This window comes from Dipteris shenzhenensis, chromosome 16 (genome assembly GCF_047967505.1).
Source record: "Dipteris shenzhenensis isolate YYH24624 ecotype China chromosome 16, Dip_SZ_1.0, whole genome shotgun sequence".
Classification (NCBI taxonomy): domain Eukaryota; kingdom Viridiplantae; phylum Streptophyta; class Polypodiopsida; order Gleicheniales; family Dipteridaceae; genus Dipteris; species Dipteris shenzhenensis.
The window spans coordinates 51,811,437-51,832,653 of record NC_141611.1 but is presented as its reverse complement, the minus strand read 5'-3'; the positions used below and the strand labels follow the sequence as shown (position 1 = coordinate 51,832,653).

Sequence of the window (21,217 nt, the reverse complement as noted above, 5' to 3'; positions counted from 1 at the left end):
CACGAATTTAGCCCATCCATGATAGGCTCTTTTCCTGTTTGTGACAAGGACCACCACATTAGAGCATCCTTCTGCAGATGCAATGTGGCAAGAGCAAGCTTCTCTCGCTCGGTCTTGTCTTGATGGACAAAGTATAGCTCAAAATGGCGAATCCAATTGAGGATTTTGTCAGCCTCCCTTGCCCCATCATATTTGGGGAACTCAATTCTCTCTCGTGGTTGGAATTTGGACCTCTTAGAAGGGGTACTCAACTCTTCATCCCCGAAGTTTAAAGTCCTCTTAGTCTCTAATCTTGTCATAATGGACTGCTCAATCATATTGCTAAGCTGGAAAATCAGCTTATCAACAGGAGTCTCCTCTCTTCCTCTTGCACTTGGATTATAATCTATGTGTACTGGGTTTTGAGTTGAAGGCGTAAACTCATCACCTTTTTCTTGGCTAGTCTCATTTCTCTTTCATTACGAAAGGAGAACTCCCTATCAAGAGGTTCTTGAAGGAGAGACTGCTGTAAATCTATTTGTGGGTTATCATACTCAAGATGTGTATAACTCTCATCTAATCCATCCTCTTCAAGAGGGGGTGAAGGTGTTCTTTCTCTCTCTCCTTGGGGTAATGGAGGAAAAGGAATAAGTTCATTGTTATATGTCCCTTCCCCTTCCATTCTTTCCTTTTAATAATACAAGAGAGAAAATGTCTTGCTGCAATTTAAAAAAAAAAGAGGTTTATTTTACAGCAAAAGTCAAGTGTTGTAGAGTTGGTGGTACTTATCCGACTCCCGCTTCGTTTGTGTTGAGAAGACACTTAAAATGACCTCCTTTTCCTTCTCTTTCAAGCTTTTCTTCTTGTATTTCTGCTGTAAACTGGTACACTCCATTTGGGCTACTTGTTTTGAGCAGATTGGAGCTCTAGATACCGTTATAGGGGGTACTTGATGGGTGGATCACCCCCCTTAAAATCTTATTCCGAACCAACTTTCCATTAGGGAGATCGGGGGATCCCTTTTCCTCACAGTTTAAGGATTTTAAGGGTACATTCACATGTGTGTGTGTGTGTGTGTGTGTGTGTGTGTGGGGGGGGGGGGGCAATTCACCTATTGAGGACACCCCGTTCACTGTTCAAGACCAGAAATTTTCAGAAAAATCCCTTGTCTTGGAACCTCGGGTCGTGATCCTCTTCCGCAACTTCTCTTGCGACTTCCGTCGTCCGCAACTGTCGCCCTCTTCTCGTCCCGCTCGTGGATCGTCACCACTCTGATACCAAATGTGAAGATCCACACTTTTCAAAAATGCAAATGTGTGCAATGCATGCAGAATTTGAATGCCGATTGGCCCTCCAATGGGGAAGAGCGCCCTCGTGAGAGTACTTGTTTCTTTTTCGACCTACATGCAAGGTGGGAGAAAGAAAGAAAGAAAGAAAGTTTATTAAAGTCTTCGGGAGACCGTGAAGGTCTATGAGACTAAAGATAACTGATACAATGAGCATAACGGTGGTGGTCTCAAAACGGGCCAACCAACCGTTTCTACAAAAAAGAGAGAGATGACGGATGAATGCAATGTGGTAGAGAGAATGCTACTTGAGATTTCCAATGAAAGGGTGGTACCCTTTCATTAATGTCCCTTGAGATCACTCAAGTTCCATCTTGCCATTTACACCTACCCTTATCCTATGACCCATGCACCTACCATTCAATGCACTCTAATGCACCCTTTCCCTTTCCTATTGCCCCTAGGACCTAGACACGTGTGTGCACATCTTTATTACTAATCATTGGCCAATGTTACATAGTTTTGGCGGTACTATTTACACCGCTTGATCGATCATAGATACAAACATATAACCGCACCATCAAATTGGCGCCTAACAATAATAAGGTTCTAATGACTATTAATTAAGTAAATAATCATTTCTCTTATCATGACAGCGTCAACGCACAATGTAATTAACTCCAAGCTTGTAAAGAGGCTGAAATTAAAGACTAGCCCATCTAACTATGCATATACAGTCAGAATGGCAGATGGAAGTTCAACTAAAGTATGGGACCAGGGTTACTCAGTTGGAGCTTCGAATTCATGACTACGCAAAGAAGCTTGATTTTGAAATGATAAAGCTTGCTCATGCAGACATAGCCCTGGGTTAGGCTTGGCATTCTAGGACGAATCCAGCCATAGATTGGAAAAAGCACACTTATCAATTCAAGATGAATGATGTGATGTATGTCTTACGAGGTGAAAAAGATATACCTCAAGGACCGTTGGTTTCCATAATGGAAATTCGAAAAGCTCAAGAAGAGTTTTTATTTCTTTGTATAGCATCGGTAGAGCCGATTGATGGTTCTTCGGCTAGCACTGATGTTACCCAAAATGGAGAGATGGTCAAGCTGGCTGATCAAATAGCAGAGAAGTTCTCTTATTGTTTTAGGGATGAGTTACCTTATGGGTTGCCTCTAGAGCGGAATGTTCAGCATAAGATTGAACTAATCCCGCGGGCAAAACCTGTAAATAGACCTCCCTATAGGTTAAGTTTTACCGAAGAAGCGGAGGTACGAAGACAACTGGAAGAATACCTCAAGCTGGGGCAGATTCAACCCGGTTTCTCACCTTTTGTTTCGCCAGTGATATTTAAAAAAAAGAAAGATGATACTTTTCGCCTCTGTATAGATTACAGAGTATTGAATAATATCACTATTAAGCACAGGTATCTGATGGCTCGGATCGATGATTTGCTAGATGTGTTACAGGCCATAATTTTTAGTAAGATAGATCTTAAATGTGGCTACCATTAAATCCATATTAGAGCCGAGGATGTGCATAAAATCGCTTTTAGAAGCAGGTTTGGACATTATGAGTTTTTCGTAATGCCGTTTGGACTTACCAATGCTCCAGCTACATTCGTCATGCTTATGAACGATTTACTACGTCCGTATATCAGAAACTTTGTAGTACATTTTCTTGATGATATTCTGGTATTCAGTAAAAGTATTACTGAGCATTACGAACACTTAAGAATAATGTTCGGTACTTTGAGGAAAGCCAATCTTTATGTTAATAAAAAGAAAACCGTACTGTGTATGGTAAGACTTGAATAGTTAGGATTCATTATTACTCCTGAGGAGATAGAAATGGATCCAAAGAAAGTGGCTGCGATACTGACTTGGCCAATCCCTCACAGTTTAACCGCTTTGCGATCATTCTTGGGATTTGTCCAATTTTATCGAATGCATATCAAAGGATATTCCGAAATAGTATCGCCATTGACTGATTTGACCTCAGATAAAGTACCTTTTATATGGAGACAGAATCAACAAGAGAGTTATAACACCATAAAACAAGCTGTGGTCTCACGACCAGTGTTAAAAATAGTTGATCCCTAGAAACCATTTTGCCTTGAAACCGATGCAAGTGGCGTTACAGTAGGAGCAGTTCTCCTCCAAGAGGGAAGGCCAGCAGCCTTTGAAAGCAAGAAGCTTTCTCCCTCTCAACGAAATTGGCCAACTCATGAACTAGAACTGTATGTTGTTGTCCATGCTCTGAAAACATGCAGACATTATTTATATGGATCAGAGTTTTATGTTGATGTTGATCATGATACTTTGAAACATTTTTGTAAACAACCTGACTTGAGAGGCCGCCAAGCTAGGTGGGCAGAACTCATGCAAGAGTTTAACTCGACGATTCGGTACCGAAGAGGGAAGGATAATAAAGTTGCTGATGCGTTGTCACGCATTATTGCATAATATGAGTTTCACAGTATTAGAGAATGCTCTAATGACCGAGATTAGAGAAACTCAAAAGGTAGACGAGCTCGTCTAGAGCCTTTGGCCTAAGGCTCATGTATTCAAACCCGGGGAAAAGGATGACCTTGCATCCAGAAAAGGCCAAACTTATGCAAGATATACCATAAGGGATGGTATGCTAAAAAGAAATGGCAAGGTAGTAGTACCTAATCAGAATGATCTCAGGGAGAGTGTCATTCAACAATGCCATGATAGCCCATGTACGGGACATCCAGGAGTCGAGAAGACATATGATCTCGTGAAGCATATTCAAGAATATGTGACACGCTGTTTTTCGTGTCAAGTAAGTAAGGCAGAACAGGTGAAGCCACCCAGACTTTTATAACCTTTGGAAATACCACTAGGTAGGTGGGAGAGCATTTCCATGGACTTTATTGTAGCTCTGCCTACAACACAAGGTGGATATGATTCTATCCTTGTGATAGTTGATCGTCTTACCAAGATGGCTCACTTCATTCCAACTAGAGAATCTGTTAGCGCCCCGCAAGTGGCGGATTTGTTTATTAAACATATATTTCATTTGCATAGATTATCCAAATCCATAGTGTCAGACAGGGATGTCAAATTTACTAGTCATTTTTGGACTGCAGTGTTTGAGACACTAAGGACTGAGTTGGGAATGAGTAGTGGCGATCATCCAGAAACGGATGGTCAGACAGAAAGAATCAACCAAATTTTAGAGGATACGCTTAGAGCATATGTATCATTGAGGCAACATACATGGGACAAGTGGTTGCCATTGTTAAAATTTGCCTACAATGATAGAAAACATTCCTCTATAGGGTTCAATCCGTTTGAGCTGAACTATGGTTATAGACCAGCGAATCCAACTACAGTTGGAGTACCTCAGAAAGTGCGTAGTGCCGCGAACTTTGAGGTTCAGATGCGGGAGATGCTAGCACTTGCGAGAGCTAACATCCGCCAAGATATGGATAGAGCTAAGGCGTATGCGGATGAAAACAGATCCGTTAGAGAATTTAAGGAAGGAGAAAAAGTTTTTCTCAAAGTTCCTTCGCACTCAAAATCTTTGACTACAGAAGAGTGTGCTAAGTTATCACCCCGATATTGTGGGCCGTGGTTAGTTCTAAAAAGAATAGGCAAGGTGGCCTATAAATTAGAATTACCACAGGGTTGTAAGGTGCACCCAGTGTTTCATGTTTCTCGTTTAAATAAATTTTTACATACAGGTGACTCACTAATCGAGGGTGTTGTTTTGTTTCAGGAGATAGAGGATAATGCAGGACGCAAACTAACAAGAATCCTGGACCGAGGAACAATGCAAGTACGCAATCGGAAGATACCCACGGTGTTGGTTGCATGGCATGGTTGACCTCTATCAGAAGCTACCTGGGAATCCGTATACTAGTTATGGAGAGTGTTCCTAGACTTTATCATCAAGGACGCTGATGCCTGAAGAGGGAAGGAATGTTACGCTCAAGTTGAGGCAACATGACCTCCGAAGGGTCAATCGACATTTTCCTTTAAAGGATCAATGTTTGTATTATATTTGTTTGGGCTTTACGTAAATGATCAGAAAGGAATCAAAGTCAAGGTCCTTGGTGAGGGTGATATGGCACTAGACTAGGTGGATCTAAGGCTAAGGGGTATAAATGCATTAAATGTGCCAAGGGGCAAATGATTTCAATGATATTCCAAGAGAGGAGTAAATGATGCATTGAGGAGGTACCCTAAAATGTAGACATGTGGCATACTAGATCCATCTAGGGAATTGGGGCTCGTTGGGATTTTGCAAGCAGAAGCTTTTACGTAAAAAAATGGAGATTCTGTAAGCTTGCTACCATCGAGGTTGGCTGGGAGGAAAATATGTGCCTATGCCTGTGATTGTAAAGAGAAAGATAGGCCTTTGAATGTTTATATCGTGATACCCATGATGCACAGGCGGCATCAATAGTACATTGGAGAAGCTAGAGCGAGAACTTTTACTAGCCTAAAATGCGGAAGGATGTATACTGCTATGTGCAGAGATGCCAAATCTGCCAAAAGGTAAACGTGTCTCATCAGAAGATGGCAGGTTACTTCAGCCCTTACCAATCCCTGAAGGTCCTTTGCAAGACATCACGATATTTTGTGGGACCCCTTCCCACAAACCATTGTTCATCGGTTTGGTAAATTTTGCATGCTTATTCCGTGCAAGCAAACGACCAATGCAAAGGACATAGCCCGCTTGTTTATCAAGTATTGGTACCCGATTGGAGGCTTGCCACCAACCATTATCACAGACGGAGATTCCCTCACACTTATGGAGGGCTCTATTCGAAAAATTTGGCACCAAGCTCCCAATGTCCAACGCATTTCATCCGCAAACCGATGAGCAATCAAAGGTATACAATAAATTGGCTTTTAATATACTAAAATCGTATTGTCATTATTCGCAGTCCAAGCGGGAGCAATACCTTTCGTTAGTACACGCCATATTGAATGATACCTACTCTTCAAGTATTGGGTGTACCGCGTATGAAGCTGCTTTTCGTAGGAGGTTCTCTTCGCTCCTCATCAAGATGATATCACCATCCCTAGAGGCCAACAAAACTACAGAATCCATGGCTGAGAATCCGAGATCACGAGTCAGTTAAATACTGCCTCGCCAAAGCTCAAGCAACATACACGTGCCAAGCCAATAAGTCCCAACGAGATGTCAACTATAAAGAGGGCGATTGGGTTTATCTGAGGATTATAAAGCAAAGCCTAAAATAGGTGGGCAAGCAATGCCCTAAGTTATCCTTCAGAAGTTTTGAACCATTCCCCATCACTAAGAAGATCAACAATGCCTCTATGAAGCTGTGGTTACCAAAACGTTGGATGATGTATAATGTCTTTCACATGGCATGGTTGAAGCCATATATTGGGCAGCACGTAGCGATATCTCCGATGAGCAGCAGCCTGAGTTGATCGATGAGCCAAAAGTCATTGAGCCGGAGCAGATTCTCTGCCACAATCTCAGGACGCCGGATTCCTAAATGCTAAACGAAGTTTCGAGATCGAGGAACCCATGAAGCGGTGTGGTTAAGACCAAAGTTTCTTCTAGTTCCCGTAGATATTGGCGGACTACTTGGATGCCATGCACATACCACCAAGTTAAGGAGGGAACGTCACATGCACCCCAGCACTTGGCTGCAAGGTGACAACTGGCGTCATTGACAAAGTGTAAATAGTTCCTATGATAGGATATTTTGTCGTATGCCGTGACCCTATTGTGAGCCCTTGTCCAAGGACAGTCAAGCACAAGCTACGTAGGTCAGTCTCTCAACCTTAGGTCAAGTCAAAAAGTTAGTCCTTGCTCAGTAGTACCTACTGGAGAACAGTAGGTTAGTGTTTCCATCTTAGGGTCCTAGGTAGTCTAGGTCTCAGCCTAGGATAGGAGCCCGGAAAGGATCTCTCAGGGCTGAGCTAATGAGCCCCCATCAAGGAAGAATGGGCTGGGGGAAGGGATGCCTTTATAGGCTGCCCTATGCCCCTCCCTAGGCTGGGTTTTATGCGGCAGCCCAAACCAACCAACTAGAAGTCGGCCAGTTTGGGGCTGGTTGGCTCACCCCACAGCCCCCTATATAAAGGGGGGGATGCAGCCCTCATTCCTCATTCAGCTCCAGCCTTCCCTATAGCCTTCAACCCCTCCAGTGCAGCCCGGTGCACCTCCAGAGATCCCCTGCACAGCAGCAAGAGTTAGCAGTGCAGATCAGCCTCTAAGGGAGTGAGTACACGCAGCACTACAGCCGGGGTTTGGAACAGCGAACAGAAGAAGGTTTGGTATCTGTTTCAGCAGCTCTTTTTACAATTTGTTTTACAGTTTTCTCAGCTCACTCACAGCTCTTATCACTCAGCTCTCAATTCACATCTCAGCTCTCTTTTAGCTTCCATTGGACAGCACAAGCCTCTTCAATAGCCTTGCACAATCGTCAACATCTTCCGTGTGGGCAGCGTGGTCTTAGTCGTTGCTTCTCACGCATTTGTGGGTCAACCCTCCATATCAAAGGGTTACACATAAAGATTTGAATAGTCTTTCAAACAATCCACACTGATTTGTGTGCCTTTAATCAACTATTCCGAGCAGAAATTGAATAAACATGCAACGGTGAATGATCGTGTAATGCACAGCAAGACCTTCTTTAACCTTTGTGCGAGGCGTATCCGTATGCACCATAAGAGATAGAGTGAGAGTGTAGGGTTTAAAGAGAGAATGTAGACGACACCAGATTGGGTCCCTGTACCCACCGAGGGCCCCCCCTCCACAACTGGGAAAGCATTTGCTTTATATCTTGAAGAACTACAAAAGAATACAACTAACACTCCTTCAGAGAGCTCGAGCGACAAGTCTGAGGATGACTCAAGGAGGTACTTTTCTTTGAGAAACTTTGGCCTATGCCAAGCTAGTTGTGGTTCCAATTTGTTGCTTATGTCTAGAGTAATCTGTGCTTGGCGAATGTTCATGGAAATTCCGCTGAGATCCCATCCTTTTCTTGACCTCATGTCTGGGTATTGCCTCTAGAAGTCACCTATGGGATCATCTAGCAGTGGAATCATGTAAGTTTCCATATTCAATTCCCGTGCGGGTGTTCGGTTTGGATTATCCGAATCATAAAGCTCATCGTTGTAATCATTGTCGCCGCCTTCCATTGAAAATTCATTAGAGGCAAAATCCAACCTCGGGCTAGACGCAGGCCTTTCATTAGCAAGAGAAAGGTCGTTCTGTGCTCAAACTGTTGCTGTACCCTGGGCTTCGGCACCCAAACAAGCTGCACGCATCCCTCTCTGCCTTTTCGTTCTCCACTGAGGAAGCTGAATACCGAAGAGCACAAGAATCGCCAACTGCAGCACCATACCTGTTGTTCTCAACGACGACTCCATGCCGACCTACAAGCCTGTCGTTTGTTTGGAGGGCCAGGCAAGCTTTAGTTTTACCTTCCGTTCGTTGAGCCACGTGAGCCCTAACATATTTGTTGAAGAAGCATTTCTTGTATGAGTGGGGAGAGGTTCACCAAGTAGCTTTTGAGGAGCTTAAGAGAACATTGGTGACTGCACCAGTGTTAACACTTCCAGACATGGACAAAGAGTTCTTTGTTGTATGTACGGATGTGAGTGGTACCTCGATTGGGTCAGTATTGATGCAAGGAGGGCATCCCATTGCTTATGAGAGTAGAAAACTTCAAGGGGCTGAATTGAAATATATCACGTATGAGGAGGAGTTATTGACAGTCATTCATGCTCTAAAGTTATGGAAGCATTATTTATATGGTTCTGCTTTCAAGATTAAGACTGACCATCAAAGTATCAAGCACTTGTTTTCTCAACCCATTGTCTCTTCAAGGCAAATCAAATGGGCTGAATATATTCAATCTTTTGGGCAACCAAATATCGAATATCAGCTAGGAAAGGAGAATTTAGTAGCTGATGCTTTGAGTAGACGGTAATCACGTTTCTGTGATTAAGGAGAAATCATTAGGAGCAATGGTTGAAGCTTATCCTTTAGATGAGGACTTCGCTGACATTTATGGGAAGATTCAGCGTAATGAGGTCGGGGATTTAGAGGCTTATTCCATCGTGGATGGATACTTATTTATTGTACGTGCCATATGTGTACCCAAAACATTTCGGTATCTAGTCATGAGTGAGTTACATGCGAGTCCATATTCTGGACATAGAGGCATTAGAGGGACCATTGACAATATTGAGAGATACTTCCATTGGCCTAAACTTCACAAAGAAGTTTCGACCTTTATTCAACAATGTGACGTATGTCAGTGCATTAAATCTGACACAAGTAAGACTGCTGGTCTTTTGCAGCCTTTGCCTATTCCCTCGGAAAGGTGGGAACACATTACAATGGATTTTGTGTGTGGTTTCCCCAAGGTTGGTCAGTTTGAGCAGATTTTCACTGTTATAGATAGGCTGAGTAAACAAGCTCATTTTATTCCCTGTAAAAAAGAGTTGTCTGCTCCTGAAACAGCAAGGTTATTCATTAGGGAAATCTTTAGGTTACATGGGTTACCAAAATTCATTGTATCCGATAATGATGGCCATTTCATTAGCAACTTTTGGACAGCTCTATTAGAGAATCTTGGAACCAAACTGAAATTTACTATAGCCTTCCATCCTCAAGGAGATGGACAAAGTGAGAATGCCAATTAAACCATAATTACTTTACTTCGAGCTTATGTCCATGATCAACCTAGAAGGTGGCCAGAGTTCTTACCCATGTTAGAGTTTGCTTATAATAACATTGTACATACTTCCACCAAGAAAGCCCCGCTTGAAATCATCTATGGGCAATGTTTACCCACTCCAATAACACACTTGGGGGAGTGAATTTTTGCTGCTGACCAGTTTGCTGAGGATATGTCACAGGTTATTGAGCAGGTAAAAGAACATATTAAGAAGGCTCAGGTTCAACAATGCAAGGCAGCCAATAAAAAAAGAAAAGAAGTTTATTACAAGGAGGATGATTGGGTTTTATTGAAGATTGATAAAAGAAGAATCAAGTCAGTGAGAGGAAGTACAAAACCTGTCAAGCTAGCACCGAAGTAGCTTTATATCTAGAAGAAGGATCCAGAGCGTATGAGCTGAAGTTACCAGCCCACTGGCATATGAAGAACATCTTTCATGTGAGCAATTTCAAGAGATACCATGGCGATACTTCTGCGTTTTTGGATACTCAGCATCAAGAAGAACCTGAACTTGAAGATGGGACTGAAGTTCTTACTCCGGAAAAGATCGTGTACCATAAAGAGAAGAGTACTCATGGAAAGAAGAGATATATGTATTTACTGAAGTTTAAAAACCAGCCAGCTAGTGATGCACAATGGATGGAAGAAGAGTTCTTTACAGATTTTCCACAGATACTCGCAGATTACAAAGAGGCGATGCGATGGCAGAAGTAACAAGAGAAAGTGCACGTAAGAGGAAGACACAAGCAATAATCCAGAAGAGGACTTCTGCTCATTTAAGCAGGAGGGAGTGTCATGACAAGAGAAATGATTATTTAGTTAATTAATAGTCATTAGAACCTTATTATTGTTAGGCGCCAATTTGATGGTGCAGTTATATGTTTGTATTTATGATCGATCAAGCAGTGTAAATAGTACTGCCAAAACTATGTAACATTGGCCAATGATTAGTAATAAAGATGTGCACACACGTGTCTAGGTCCTAGGGGCAATAGGAAAGGGAAAGGGTGCATTAGAGTGCATTGAATGGTAGGTGCATGGGTCATAGGATAAGGGTAGGTGTAAATGGGAAGATGGAACTTGAGTGATCTCAAGGGACATTAATGAAAGGGTATCACCCTTTCATTGGAAATCTCACGTAGCATTCTCTCTACCACATTGCGTTCATCCGCCATCTCTCTCCCACCTTGCATGTAGGTCGAAAAAGAAACAAGTACTCTCACGAGGGCGCTCTTCCCCATTGGAGGGCCTATCAGCATTCAAATTCTGCATGCATTGCACACATTTGCATTTTCGAAAAGTGTGGATCTTCACAGACGCTGAGTCAAACAACACAATGACATCATGATTGGCTACTTGCCCTTTCATCTTAATTAACTCCATATCGTTAAAGGCGGTATACCCCGTTGCTGCGGGCTTTGATAGGACATTATCAAGTACACTAGTTACTAGCTTAGCAACAGACACACATAACAAAATAGGTACTGACCTTTGAGAAGATCCCGCTAGCTGAATTTGCATCTGTTCTACTCTGGGACTTCCCTCCATTTCCACGTCACATTCTGAGATCACCATCTTAGCCATCCGATGATCCTTATTTCGTGGATAATCTTTCCACTGATGAGGCTAAAGGCATCCAAAACACAAGCCTTCTCTCCTCGCTTTTTCTCTTTGCTCTGGGTTCTAAGAAGACTTCGACCAAGCCCGGGCTGCCATTGGTGTTACTTTTCTTTTCATTCCAATGGTGGTACTTGATTTAGGAGTCTCAACTGGCTTCGCCTGCTTGGCTTGACCACTAAGCTGTGGGGCACTCCCTTTGCTAATCCACTTCTTCTTAAACCCAGTTTTCTTCGGGTACTCATACCGAGTCCCATTCTGCACAAACCCACTTGGTCTATTCCCTTTGGCATCTTCATAGTTCAGGGCTATGGCAATTGCTTCATCTAGCGTGTTCGCATACTTAGCCCGAACTTCCATCTTGATCCGATCATTCAATCCAAAGATAAAATCTTTTACCTGGATTGGCTAAGATAGAGGTTCATAAACTTTCATTACACTTTCTTTGAACTTATCAGTGTATTCCGCCACTGATAAATTTCTCTGACGAAGGTTTCGATATTGATCCCAAGCTCGGGATGCTTCGTCAAGAGGTAAGAAGTGTTTTCTAAATTCTTTTTTAAACCCCTCCCAAGTAGTGGATGCCACTCCATCTTTCTGTTGTTTTATCCACCACCTATCCGCTGCCTCATTAAACATATGGGTGGCCTCGCAGATTTTCTTCATATCATTCTTGAATTCACAAATGGCGAAAGCCTCTTCCCATTTGTGTAAACCAGGTCTCTATGATATCGGAACTACGGTCAAACATTCGACCAGAATACTTTTCTGGTCTATAATTGGCAATATTAGGCACCTTAGCCCTCCTAGGCTCAACCGTATGAACTCTGGTTTCAGGCTCATTGGAGATTTACCTTTCTCTTCTTGAGATGGTCTAGCAGACATACTAAGAACCATTTTCCTGAGCTCGGATTGCCCTACATTTGCTTGTAACTGTTGTGCTAAAATTTGTTGCAAGGCATCCTCCAATAATGCAATTCTGCCAGATAGATAAACTAGCATATACTCCAACAAAACTTAAAAGGCATAGAGAGCTCCCTGGTCATATTTATGCTGCATGAAGAGACCAACTTGTCCCTACAAATCACTCCCAATCTGCAATTATAATCTGTCCTGGATGGATGACGTGGCTCTCTTTTTTTTTCCCCTTCTTCAAGGTCTAAAGACCTTAAATGATGTGTCCTCTGTCAATACAACCGTTCAAACGGTTGCCTTGCTCTTGGGATCTCCTTCACCAAATCTGTGTCAGTATCTGATATCTGATTTGGACGCTACATCATTGCAAAGTAACCACGTCGTAAACAGTAAACATCACACCCAGCTCTACGCACTCAGACGACCCATCACTCCTTAAAATCCATCGGGTACTATTGTGACCTTAGCCCCAAGCCGTAACTGTTTCACGCTCCAAAATTGCTCCGCGATAAACATAATTAAAAGCAACACCAGAGTAGTCAATCCGATGACGAAGAAGACTAATCTATGTGACTATTGTAACTCACGGACTTCGCACAGCAATTGACCCACGATTCGAATGCCCCCAACCATATAATGTTCCTTACGCGATGCCAAAGAGCCCTGAAGGTACCAAATTATGAACCTACGACTGTACGCGATCCTAATATGTTTAAATTGCGATGACCTCTGTGAACATATAATACCAAATATGATCTGTGCTTCGTATTATTCGTCGTCAAATTTGGGCGTCACACAGTTCTATCTTTGCCTCCATACTTTTAGATAGTCAGTAAGGAAACTTACTGGGAGGCGTTGAGTCTGGGACTAATTCAATCCGATGGTCCTTGGGTCTATGAGGCGGAAGCTGTGGTGGAAGATCATCTAGGAGCATAAAATCTTGGAACTCCTGGATTAGATCAGCCATGGCTTGCCCCAAAGGAGGAGCTGGCTGCACTGAATTGAGCTGATAGCATACATACATCAATGCGCATACGGCGCCTTTGCAAACAACACGAGCTGCTTGGATGTGGGAGATCAAAGGGATACCAGGAATGCTTCTATCCCTGTGGATGATGGCTGGTGCAGATAGTCCTTCTAGGATACTGAAGGAATCTTGTCGCCAATCGGGCACATGTGAATATTCTCAGAACCACTGGATACCTAGTATCATGTCGCAACCTAAAAAAGGTGTGAGTATGAGGTCACACTGGAAAGAGGCCTTCTGAATTGAGAAAGAAAAATTTTTGGCCTTACGTGTGATCTGAGTATGTAGCTTGGGTGTAAACCCGTCCACCGCTAGCTCATGAGTCACTAAAGTGCACCCTATCATTTTGGCGAGTTAAGGGGGGATAGCATTTTTGGAACTCCCCATGTCAAATAGGACAACAAATCGTTGTCCCTTAGCCATGCCATAGGCTGTGATGAGGGCTTTATTTTGCTCGTTGAGCACGCCCTCCTTACCTTCAAAGACCACCGAGGGTACGATGTTCAAAGCAGGTAGAACTACGTTTGTGGTTGATGTAGGCGGAGCTGGGAGTGCCAAAGACATGGCGATGGTAGAAGTTGGCGGTTTCGCAGCCTTCTCGGCCAACCATTTGGGGGCAATCCTTCTTTACATGCCCAGCGATGTGGTGGCAAAGTATCCTCCGTAATGCCCGCCTTGGCTTTTTCATCTGGAGTCATCTTGGGCTTGTACTCCTTTTTCTAACCAGTTGATTGCTGGTTGTCCTTCTTTTGAAAGCTATTGTCCTTGGACTAAGGGCCTTTACCCTCTGGGTTGTTGGATTGCTGCAGGGCTTTGGCTATTGGGTGGACCTGCTTAGGCTTTCCCCTGTTCAGCATCATTTTCTTATTTTGAGCTAGAATAAGTGCACGCTCCTAAGTGAGCGGGTCGAAATTACGGCCTAGGAATCGAATGTTAGAATCGAACCCCCTAATGAACTACTTGAGCTTGTTGGTCTCGGACACACCTAACTGCTGGGCTAGGGTAATCACCTTATTACTATAGGTTAATACTGGCATACCATTCTTGGCTAGATGAGAAAATTCGTCTTCCAGGTTCAGCAAGTATTGAGAAACTGAGCTTTGAGGTCGGTCCTAAACATATCCCACTTAAAGCTAGTGACTTGTGTGGTCAGATTCATATAAGATTTAGACCAATGTTGCCACCAGGTCACCGCTTCACCGGCTAGATGAGGGGCGGCTAGGTGGACTTTGTCTTGCTCGTCCTGAATACGAGCTAACGAAAAATAAGCTACGAATTGATTAATAAACTGCAAAATGTTTGAATGGTCACACTTACTGTCGTACTTCGTGAAATTCAAAGTGGACCGGGTGAGTGGAGTAACCTTTGGTACGGTTGATCCAAGGAGGAAGCAATGCTCATGCTAGCCTGCATAGTAGCCAACATCTGTTTGTGTTGGAGCAACATAGCTTCCCGGTTGAGTTGGTGCTGCTTCTTGGCTTGGGCCACTCTGAGAGTCCCTTGCCTTCTTCAAGTTTGTCCTCCTCTGTAGTTTCTTTTTCTTCGAGCTGTTTCCGTGTTTCCTCCAGCTGCTTGTTTTTTTCGCCCAACTCCCATGAATTCTTCAAGCTGTGGGCCAGGAGGAGTCTGTTATGTTCCATGAGCTTCTCTAACATTGCTTGAGTGCTTGGCGAAAGCGTACTTTCTTTATCTTCCTAGTAGTCGAAGCTTTGCTTTCTTCTCTCTGCTGCTCCATGATGCTGGCCTGTGTGTCCTTTCCGAATCTCAACGAGACCATGCACTCGCAGTAGTTAAGCTGGATTTCAGACTGAAGCTCTGATACCAATGTACCATGCAATGGTCAATGATCGTGTAATGCGCAGCAAGACGACCTTGAAACCTTTGTGCGAGGCGTATGCGTATGCACCATAAGACATAGAGGGAGAGTGTAGGGTGTAGAGAGAGAATGTAGACGACACGAGATTGGGTCTTGTACCCACTGAGGGCCCCCCTCTCCAACTGGGAAGGAATCTGCTTTATATCTTGGAGAACTGCAAAAGAATACAATCGACACTCCTTCAGAGAGCTCGAGAGAGAACTCTGAGGATGACCCTTCAATATAGAGAGCTGACCCACAAATGCCTGAGAAGCAACTTAAGTCTCGATCAAGACCATGCTGCCCACACGGAAGATGTGGACCACTGTGCAAGGCTATTGAAGAGGCTTGTGCTGTCCCCGGGCATGCAGCGGAGATGCGTGAGTGTGACAGATGAAGGGAAGATAGAAAACTGAGAGTAATGGAAGCTAAAAGAGAGCTGAGATGTGAACTGAGAGCTGAGTGATAAGAGCTGTGAGTGAGCTGAGAAAACTGTTAAAGAAATTGTAAAAAGAGCTGCTTAAACAGACACCAAACCTTATTCCGTTCGCTGTTCCAAACCCTGGCTGTACTGCTGCGTGTACTCCTCCCTTAGAGGCTTATCTGCACTGCTACTCTTGCTGCTGTGCAGCGGATCTCTGGAGGTGCACCGGGCTGCACTGGAGGGGCTGAAGGCTACGGGGAAGGCTGGAGCTGAATGAGGAATGAGGTCTGTGGCCCCCCCTTTATATAGGGGGCTGTGGGATGAGCCAACCAGCCCCAAAACTGACCAACTTCTAGTCGTTTGGTTTGGGCTGGCTGGTTTGGGCCCATTGTCCCATAAAACCCAGCCTAGGGAGGGGCACAGGGAAGCCTATAAAGGCAGCCCTTCCCCCAGCCCATTCTCCCTTGATGGGAGCTCATTGGCTCAACCCTGAGGGGGCCCTTTTGGGCCCCTATCCTAGGCTGAGACATAGACTTACCTAGAACCCTAAGACTGAAACACTAACCTACTGTTCTCTAGTGTGTACTAGTGAATAAGGGCTGACTTTCTGACTTGACCTAATGTTGAGTGCCTTACCTACGTAGCTCATGCCTGACTGTCCTTGGACAAGGGTTCACAATGGGGTCACGGCACATGACAAAATATCCTATCATAGGAACTTTGTCGATGAAGCCAGTTGTCACCTTGCACCCAAGTGCAGGGGTGCATGTGAGAATACTCTTTATTAACTTTCTTGTTCACTCCATTTCTGTCCATACTACATGTCCATTGCATTTGGGTGTGGATGTTCATTGAAAAAAGCTGCTTTATTCTTTTGATAAAGATGAAGGAAAGTTGATTTAACATATGCAAGGTCCTTATAGGGTCTAACCAAATTCCACTACTTAAAATGTCAAGCACTCACAATTCTCTCTGCCAAGTTAGGGTATTTTTTATTATAATAATTCTTGTTTGATTCGCTTAATCTTTCCCCATCCTTGCTCAAATAATATCAAGCTGTGTATGTCGTCACATGCCAAGTTTTTTTCCCATGGTGATTGCTGTAGATGTTAGAAGGAGGAAGGATGAAGCCAGAAGAACTTCCTAGATATATTGGGAGAAGAGTATTTCAAGGTCACTTGACATTTGTACACTTGTACAACACAAAAGAGATGGCACCAACCTTCTCAAGTAATGGTTCGTACTTATTGATACGCCCATCTGAGGGACTAAGAAGGTGGCCTTTTCTATTTTATCCTATGTGTGATTGCTGTAATTTTTTTGATACTATTATCCTTCCCAATAGATCATAGTGAAAAGACCAAACATTTCGTGTTATTCTAATTTTTCTTTATTTTAGCTGGAATTGGGCCCAAGCATGGTGTTGCGGGAATAGGAGAGGTCGATTGGGCTTTGATAGCAATTGTGAGAAAAGTGAGCACAAGTATGAAGACACTGACGTATAATAGCCAGCTGAGTGGGATAAGCATTCCAAGGAAGATGGGGAGCGCAGTGTCAAATGGACCCAACATATAATGAAAGCCTATAGTGGGGTTTATACACTATGAGGTCATGTGCATGCAGAGACAGAGATGCAGTCGTGTTTGCGCATAGGGGGTCGTGTATTCCAGAATAGTTGCTTCCTTCAGACAAGGTGGTTGAGCTGAAGGGCAGGCCATCCCTCAGAGAGCAGTTATTCATCAATGACAGAGAAGCGACCACTCGAGCCTCTGTTTTGAGTTATGACAGATGAGCTCAATTCGTGTCAGGTGTTTCCTTTGAAGATAAACTAGTAGTATAGGGGTTTAAGGTAGTCTGTGAGGAAGTAATTGGTCAGCTCGTCAACTGGTTTCTTCGTAAAAACTTTGACACATGTTTTCTGAGTGCTGTCTGCACTGAAAGGAGCTGGAAGCTGTACAGGTGCATGAACACAACATATCTGGTAACTTATTGAACTCTTTTTGTATGCTGTTTCAGAAAATTTTATGTGGGGGACGTTGTGCTTGTGAAACATCCAAAGGACGTTTATATGCGAGTTCGACGCATTGCTGCAAAGGGAGGTGATGAGATGTTGTCCACAAATTCTGATGACAAGCCTTTTTGTTTGAGGAAGGATTTTTTTTGGGTGCTCTGTGACAATGAGGGTTTGCCGCCAAAGGTGAGTTTTCAATTGGTACTATGCATTTATTATTGCCCAGACTATGAACTTTGTGTTGCAAACTGTTTTCTTAATCAGATAATTTGTCAGGATGCTGTAGACAGTCGAACCTTTGGTCCTGTAAGATGGAGCAACATTTTAGGCAGAGCTATTTACTTTTATGTGTCACAAGAGAATCAGGGCATTGTACAGAACAGGTATGCTATTGTGATCTGCATATACCATTTAGTTACAGTTATATCAGGAATTGAGCAGACGATACCATAGCATGCATAATGTACTTGCAATGGTCTAGAAAATGTTTCCATTTTTTCAGAACCTACCTCAATGGTTTTTCTTTGAGCTTGTACGAAGTACTGATTGACTCCTTTGCTTGTGCTTGATGTGATTGCTCACAGTCCAACAGCCGTGGAACAGGATTACCCAGTGTGGATAGCAGAGAAACATATTGAGTTGCTGAAAAAACCACCTTTGGAGGAAAGCTAGTTATCTTCACATTTGCTCTAGGAAGCTTTTTGTATTGCTCTTGAAATTGCAGTAAAATATCAACACAGATGTTCTTCATTGCCGTGGTACTGGATAGTGAAAGAACGATGAAGAAAATTCTGAAAAGTAATTGTTGAGTCTGATGCAGATGGCTAAGATTTCTTCGTGAGGATGATGAAGGCAATACACTGGCATTTCAGTCTCAATATAGATTTTAGCTTCCATATTTGGAGTTTCTTTCTGCATCAATGATTAGGTTATGGTCTGTGTAAGTAAGCATGCATGCTTTGGCATCTTAAGCTGTTGAGTGTACGGTTCTCTGCAAGCCGATGCGTGTACTTTGGGTCATGGGTGACTTCGGATTCCTGTGCAATTGCTGGACTGGACCAGAAAAAGCAAGATTTTGACAAGGTAGAGACCAAATGAAAGGCTGCCAATGTCATCATAGAGGAACATGTCCTGAGTAAGAGGTGGTTATTAGTTGTAGTGACAGATGGAGGAGATGATTGGTATGCTGACAGTGTACCCTCGAAGGATGGTGGTTTTTTTTGACAAGGTGTACAGGTGGTCGCGGGGACAGGGTGTCCAAGTCTACGGATGGTATACTTACGCATATTCCATTTCAGCCTGTCAGGATCATCTATTATATTGGGGGATAATTGAAGCTGCCCAATTAAGAGTATTGAGAGTGCTGCATTCACTAGTACAGGTGAGGATAAGGTATTGACAAATGTCTTGTCTTGAATGTATCTGATCATGTCAACATTTGTTTTTGTCAATCAATTGTCTAAGAGCAAGATGAGAGTAATTTTTGATGCAGACGAGGTGATCACGAAATCCAAAGCGACGGGTAAGGTCTTGAGGCATTGAAGAACAGAGATTTCTACAAGATTAGTGTAATGATGCTAGAGACATTGAAGAAGGATTTCTACAAGATTAGTGTAACGATGGTACACGAAGATGCACGAATGTATAGACTTGGCATGAGAGCTTCGGGCACATCAGATACTCAATTCTTGAAGAGATGTAGAAGGGAGGCATGGTGGAAGAACTTTCACAACTAACAAGAAAACAAGAAGTTTGCAAAGTTTGCATGGAAGGCAAGCAACGATGGGCCGATGGAGGCCATGAATTGGGCCGCTGAGCCATTGGAGTTGGTTTATTTGGATCTATGGGCCACTTTTCGGTCATAATATTTCCTAGCCTTTATTGATGGTTTCAGTAGAATGACTTGGGTCTATTGTTTATCAAAAAAGTCACAAGCTCTTGAGAAATTCAAAGAATGGAGAGCTAAAGTGAAAAAAGAGTCAGGAAAGAAACTTTGGACTTTTACAATAGACCAGAGGGGGAGAATTCACGTCAAATGAGTTCAATGCATATTGCAAGAAGAATGGCATCACGTCAATTGACGATATAGCATGGACATCCCATGGCATAGTGCCAGACTCTGACGATTGTGGAGATGTGGGCTTGAGCATGTTATGAGAAAATTATTTCAAGGTTCTTTGGGCAGAAATAGCCAATATGGCTCTCCACATTTTGAACAAGACAATGGCTAAAGTAGTAGTGGAAAAGCACGCCACGCTTGGTACCACATTTGTGAATTCGTCCAACCGTTCCCATAGATGTGTAGTGGAAAACTCTTGACTAGGGGACGCTGGTTGGCCAAAATATTTAGAACGATGCACAATGCTATAGAACAACACTTTGGTTGCAACTATGAAGGAATGGAGATCTTATGTGCCTCCTCAGAGGGCTCGAGTGGGATCTTGTGTGCTAGGTCAACTTTGCAACTCCTTGTGTTGCGGCGATTCCATGATACTAAGTCCAGATTAACACTTGGGATGGGGTGTGGACCTTTGCTTGCAGCGTCTCTTAGTTAAAGCATGCTTGCATGTGAACAAAGAACACTCACAAAGCCCTTCCCTATTGTAGTTCAATGGTGCCCTGTCTATGTGTCTCTTTAGCTAAAGCATGTTTGCTTGTGTGTGAACAAAGAAAGAAGACTAACTGAGATTGCAACGCATTGGGAGGATTGACCTTTTGTGTTATGATAGAGGAGGATTAGGGAAAAGACTTCAATGGGGTACGTTGTGGATCGTGTAAGCATATGAATTTTATTATGAAGTCAAGTTGTTCAAGTTTTAGCTTGGGCATTCGTGTCAAATAAGAGATGGAGCAAGATAAGTACTCATGTGAGATCCAATAGCATGGATTTAGGTGAAAATAGGTTAATATGCTATGCTTCTTATGCTAGTTAGCATGTGTATGGTAACTTTCGAATTCGAATTCTACTACTACTTATTATGCTAGTTAGCTAGGTGAAAATAGGTTAATGTGCTATGCTTCTTATGCTAGTTAGCATGTGTATGGTAACTTTCGAATTCTACCACTAAATTTTCCATGATAATATGTACCAAATCCCTCTGAACCAAAAGTTTTTAAAGTGCATTCATGTTATCAGAAGATACAAAGCACAAATTATTAAAAATTCAAATTTTCCTTGTGACTAGACTAGAAGAAAACATACTATTGCGCTAGTAAGCAATGTCTTCTCAAGGTTGAAAGAGTCTCTCAGATATTGAAGGCTTGGTATCTAAAGCACTCTCAACCAGAAGTTTCTAGTTATAGAGAAATAGAGAGGGACTTTGTGTTGTGCTTGTGTGAGTTTTGCGACCATCCAAGACTATGAGAACGTTTGTTGGTGAGTAGTTGCATGCTCAA

At 43.0% G+C, this 21,217-nt stretch overlaps 1 protein-coding gene across 2 annotated transcripts in view; it reads left to right on the top strand.

Moving 5' to 3' along the window:
* The window catches only part of LOC147893109 (mitochondrial ATP-independent inner membrane protease subunit 2-like), a 46,031-nt gene extending 25,543 nt beyond the window's left edge, over positions 1-20,488 (top strand). The window contains exons 2-6 of one of the 2 annotated variants that reach the window (XM_087387596.1): positions 16,917-17,086; positions 17,827-18,007; positions 18,098-18,204; positions 18,406-19,202; positions 19,314-20,488. In XM_087387596.1, coding sequence (XP_087243722.1) covers positions 16,917-17,086; positions 17,827-18,007; positions 18,098-18,204; positions 18,406-18,493 — 546 coding nt within the window. In that variant the 3' untranslated portion in view covers positions 18,494-19,202; positions 19,314-20,488. The remainder of the gene's footprint in view (positions 1-16,916; positions 17,087-17,826; positions 18,008-18,097; positions 18,205-18,405; positions 19,203-19,313) is intronic. The other variant, XM_087387597.1, reaches the window with a different exon arrangement.
* The last annotated feature ends 729 nt before the right edge of the window (positions 20,489-21,217 follow it).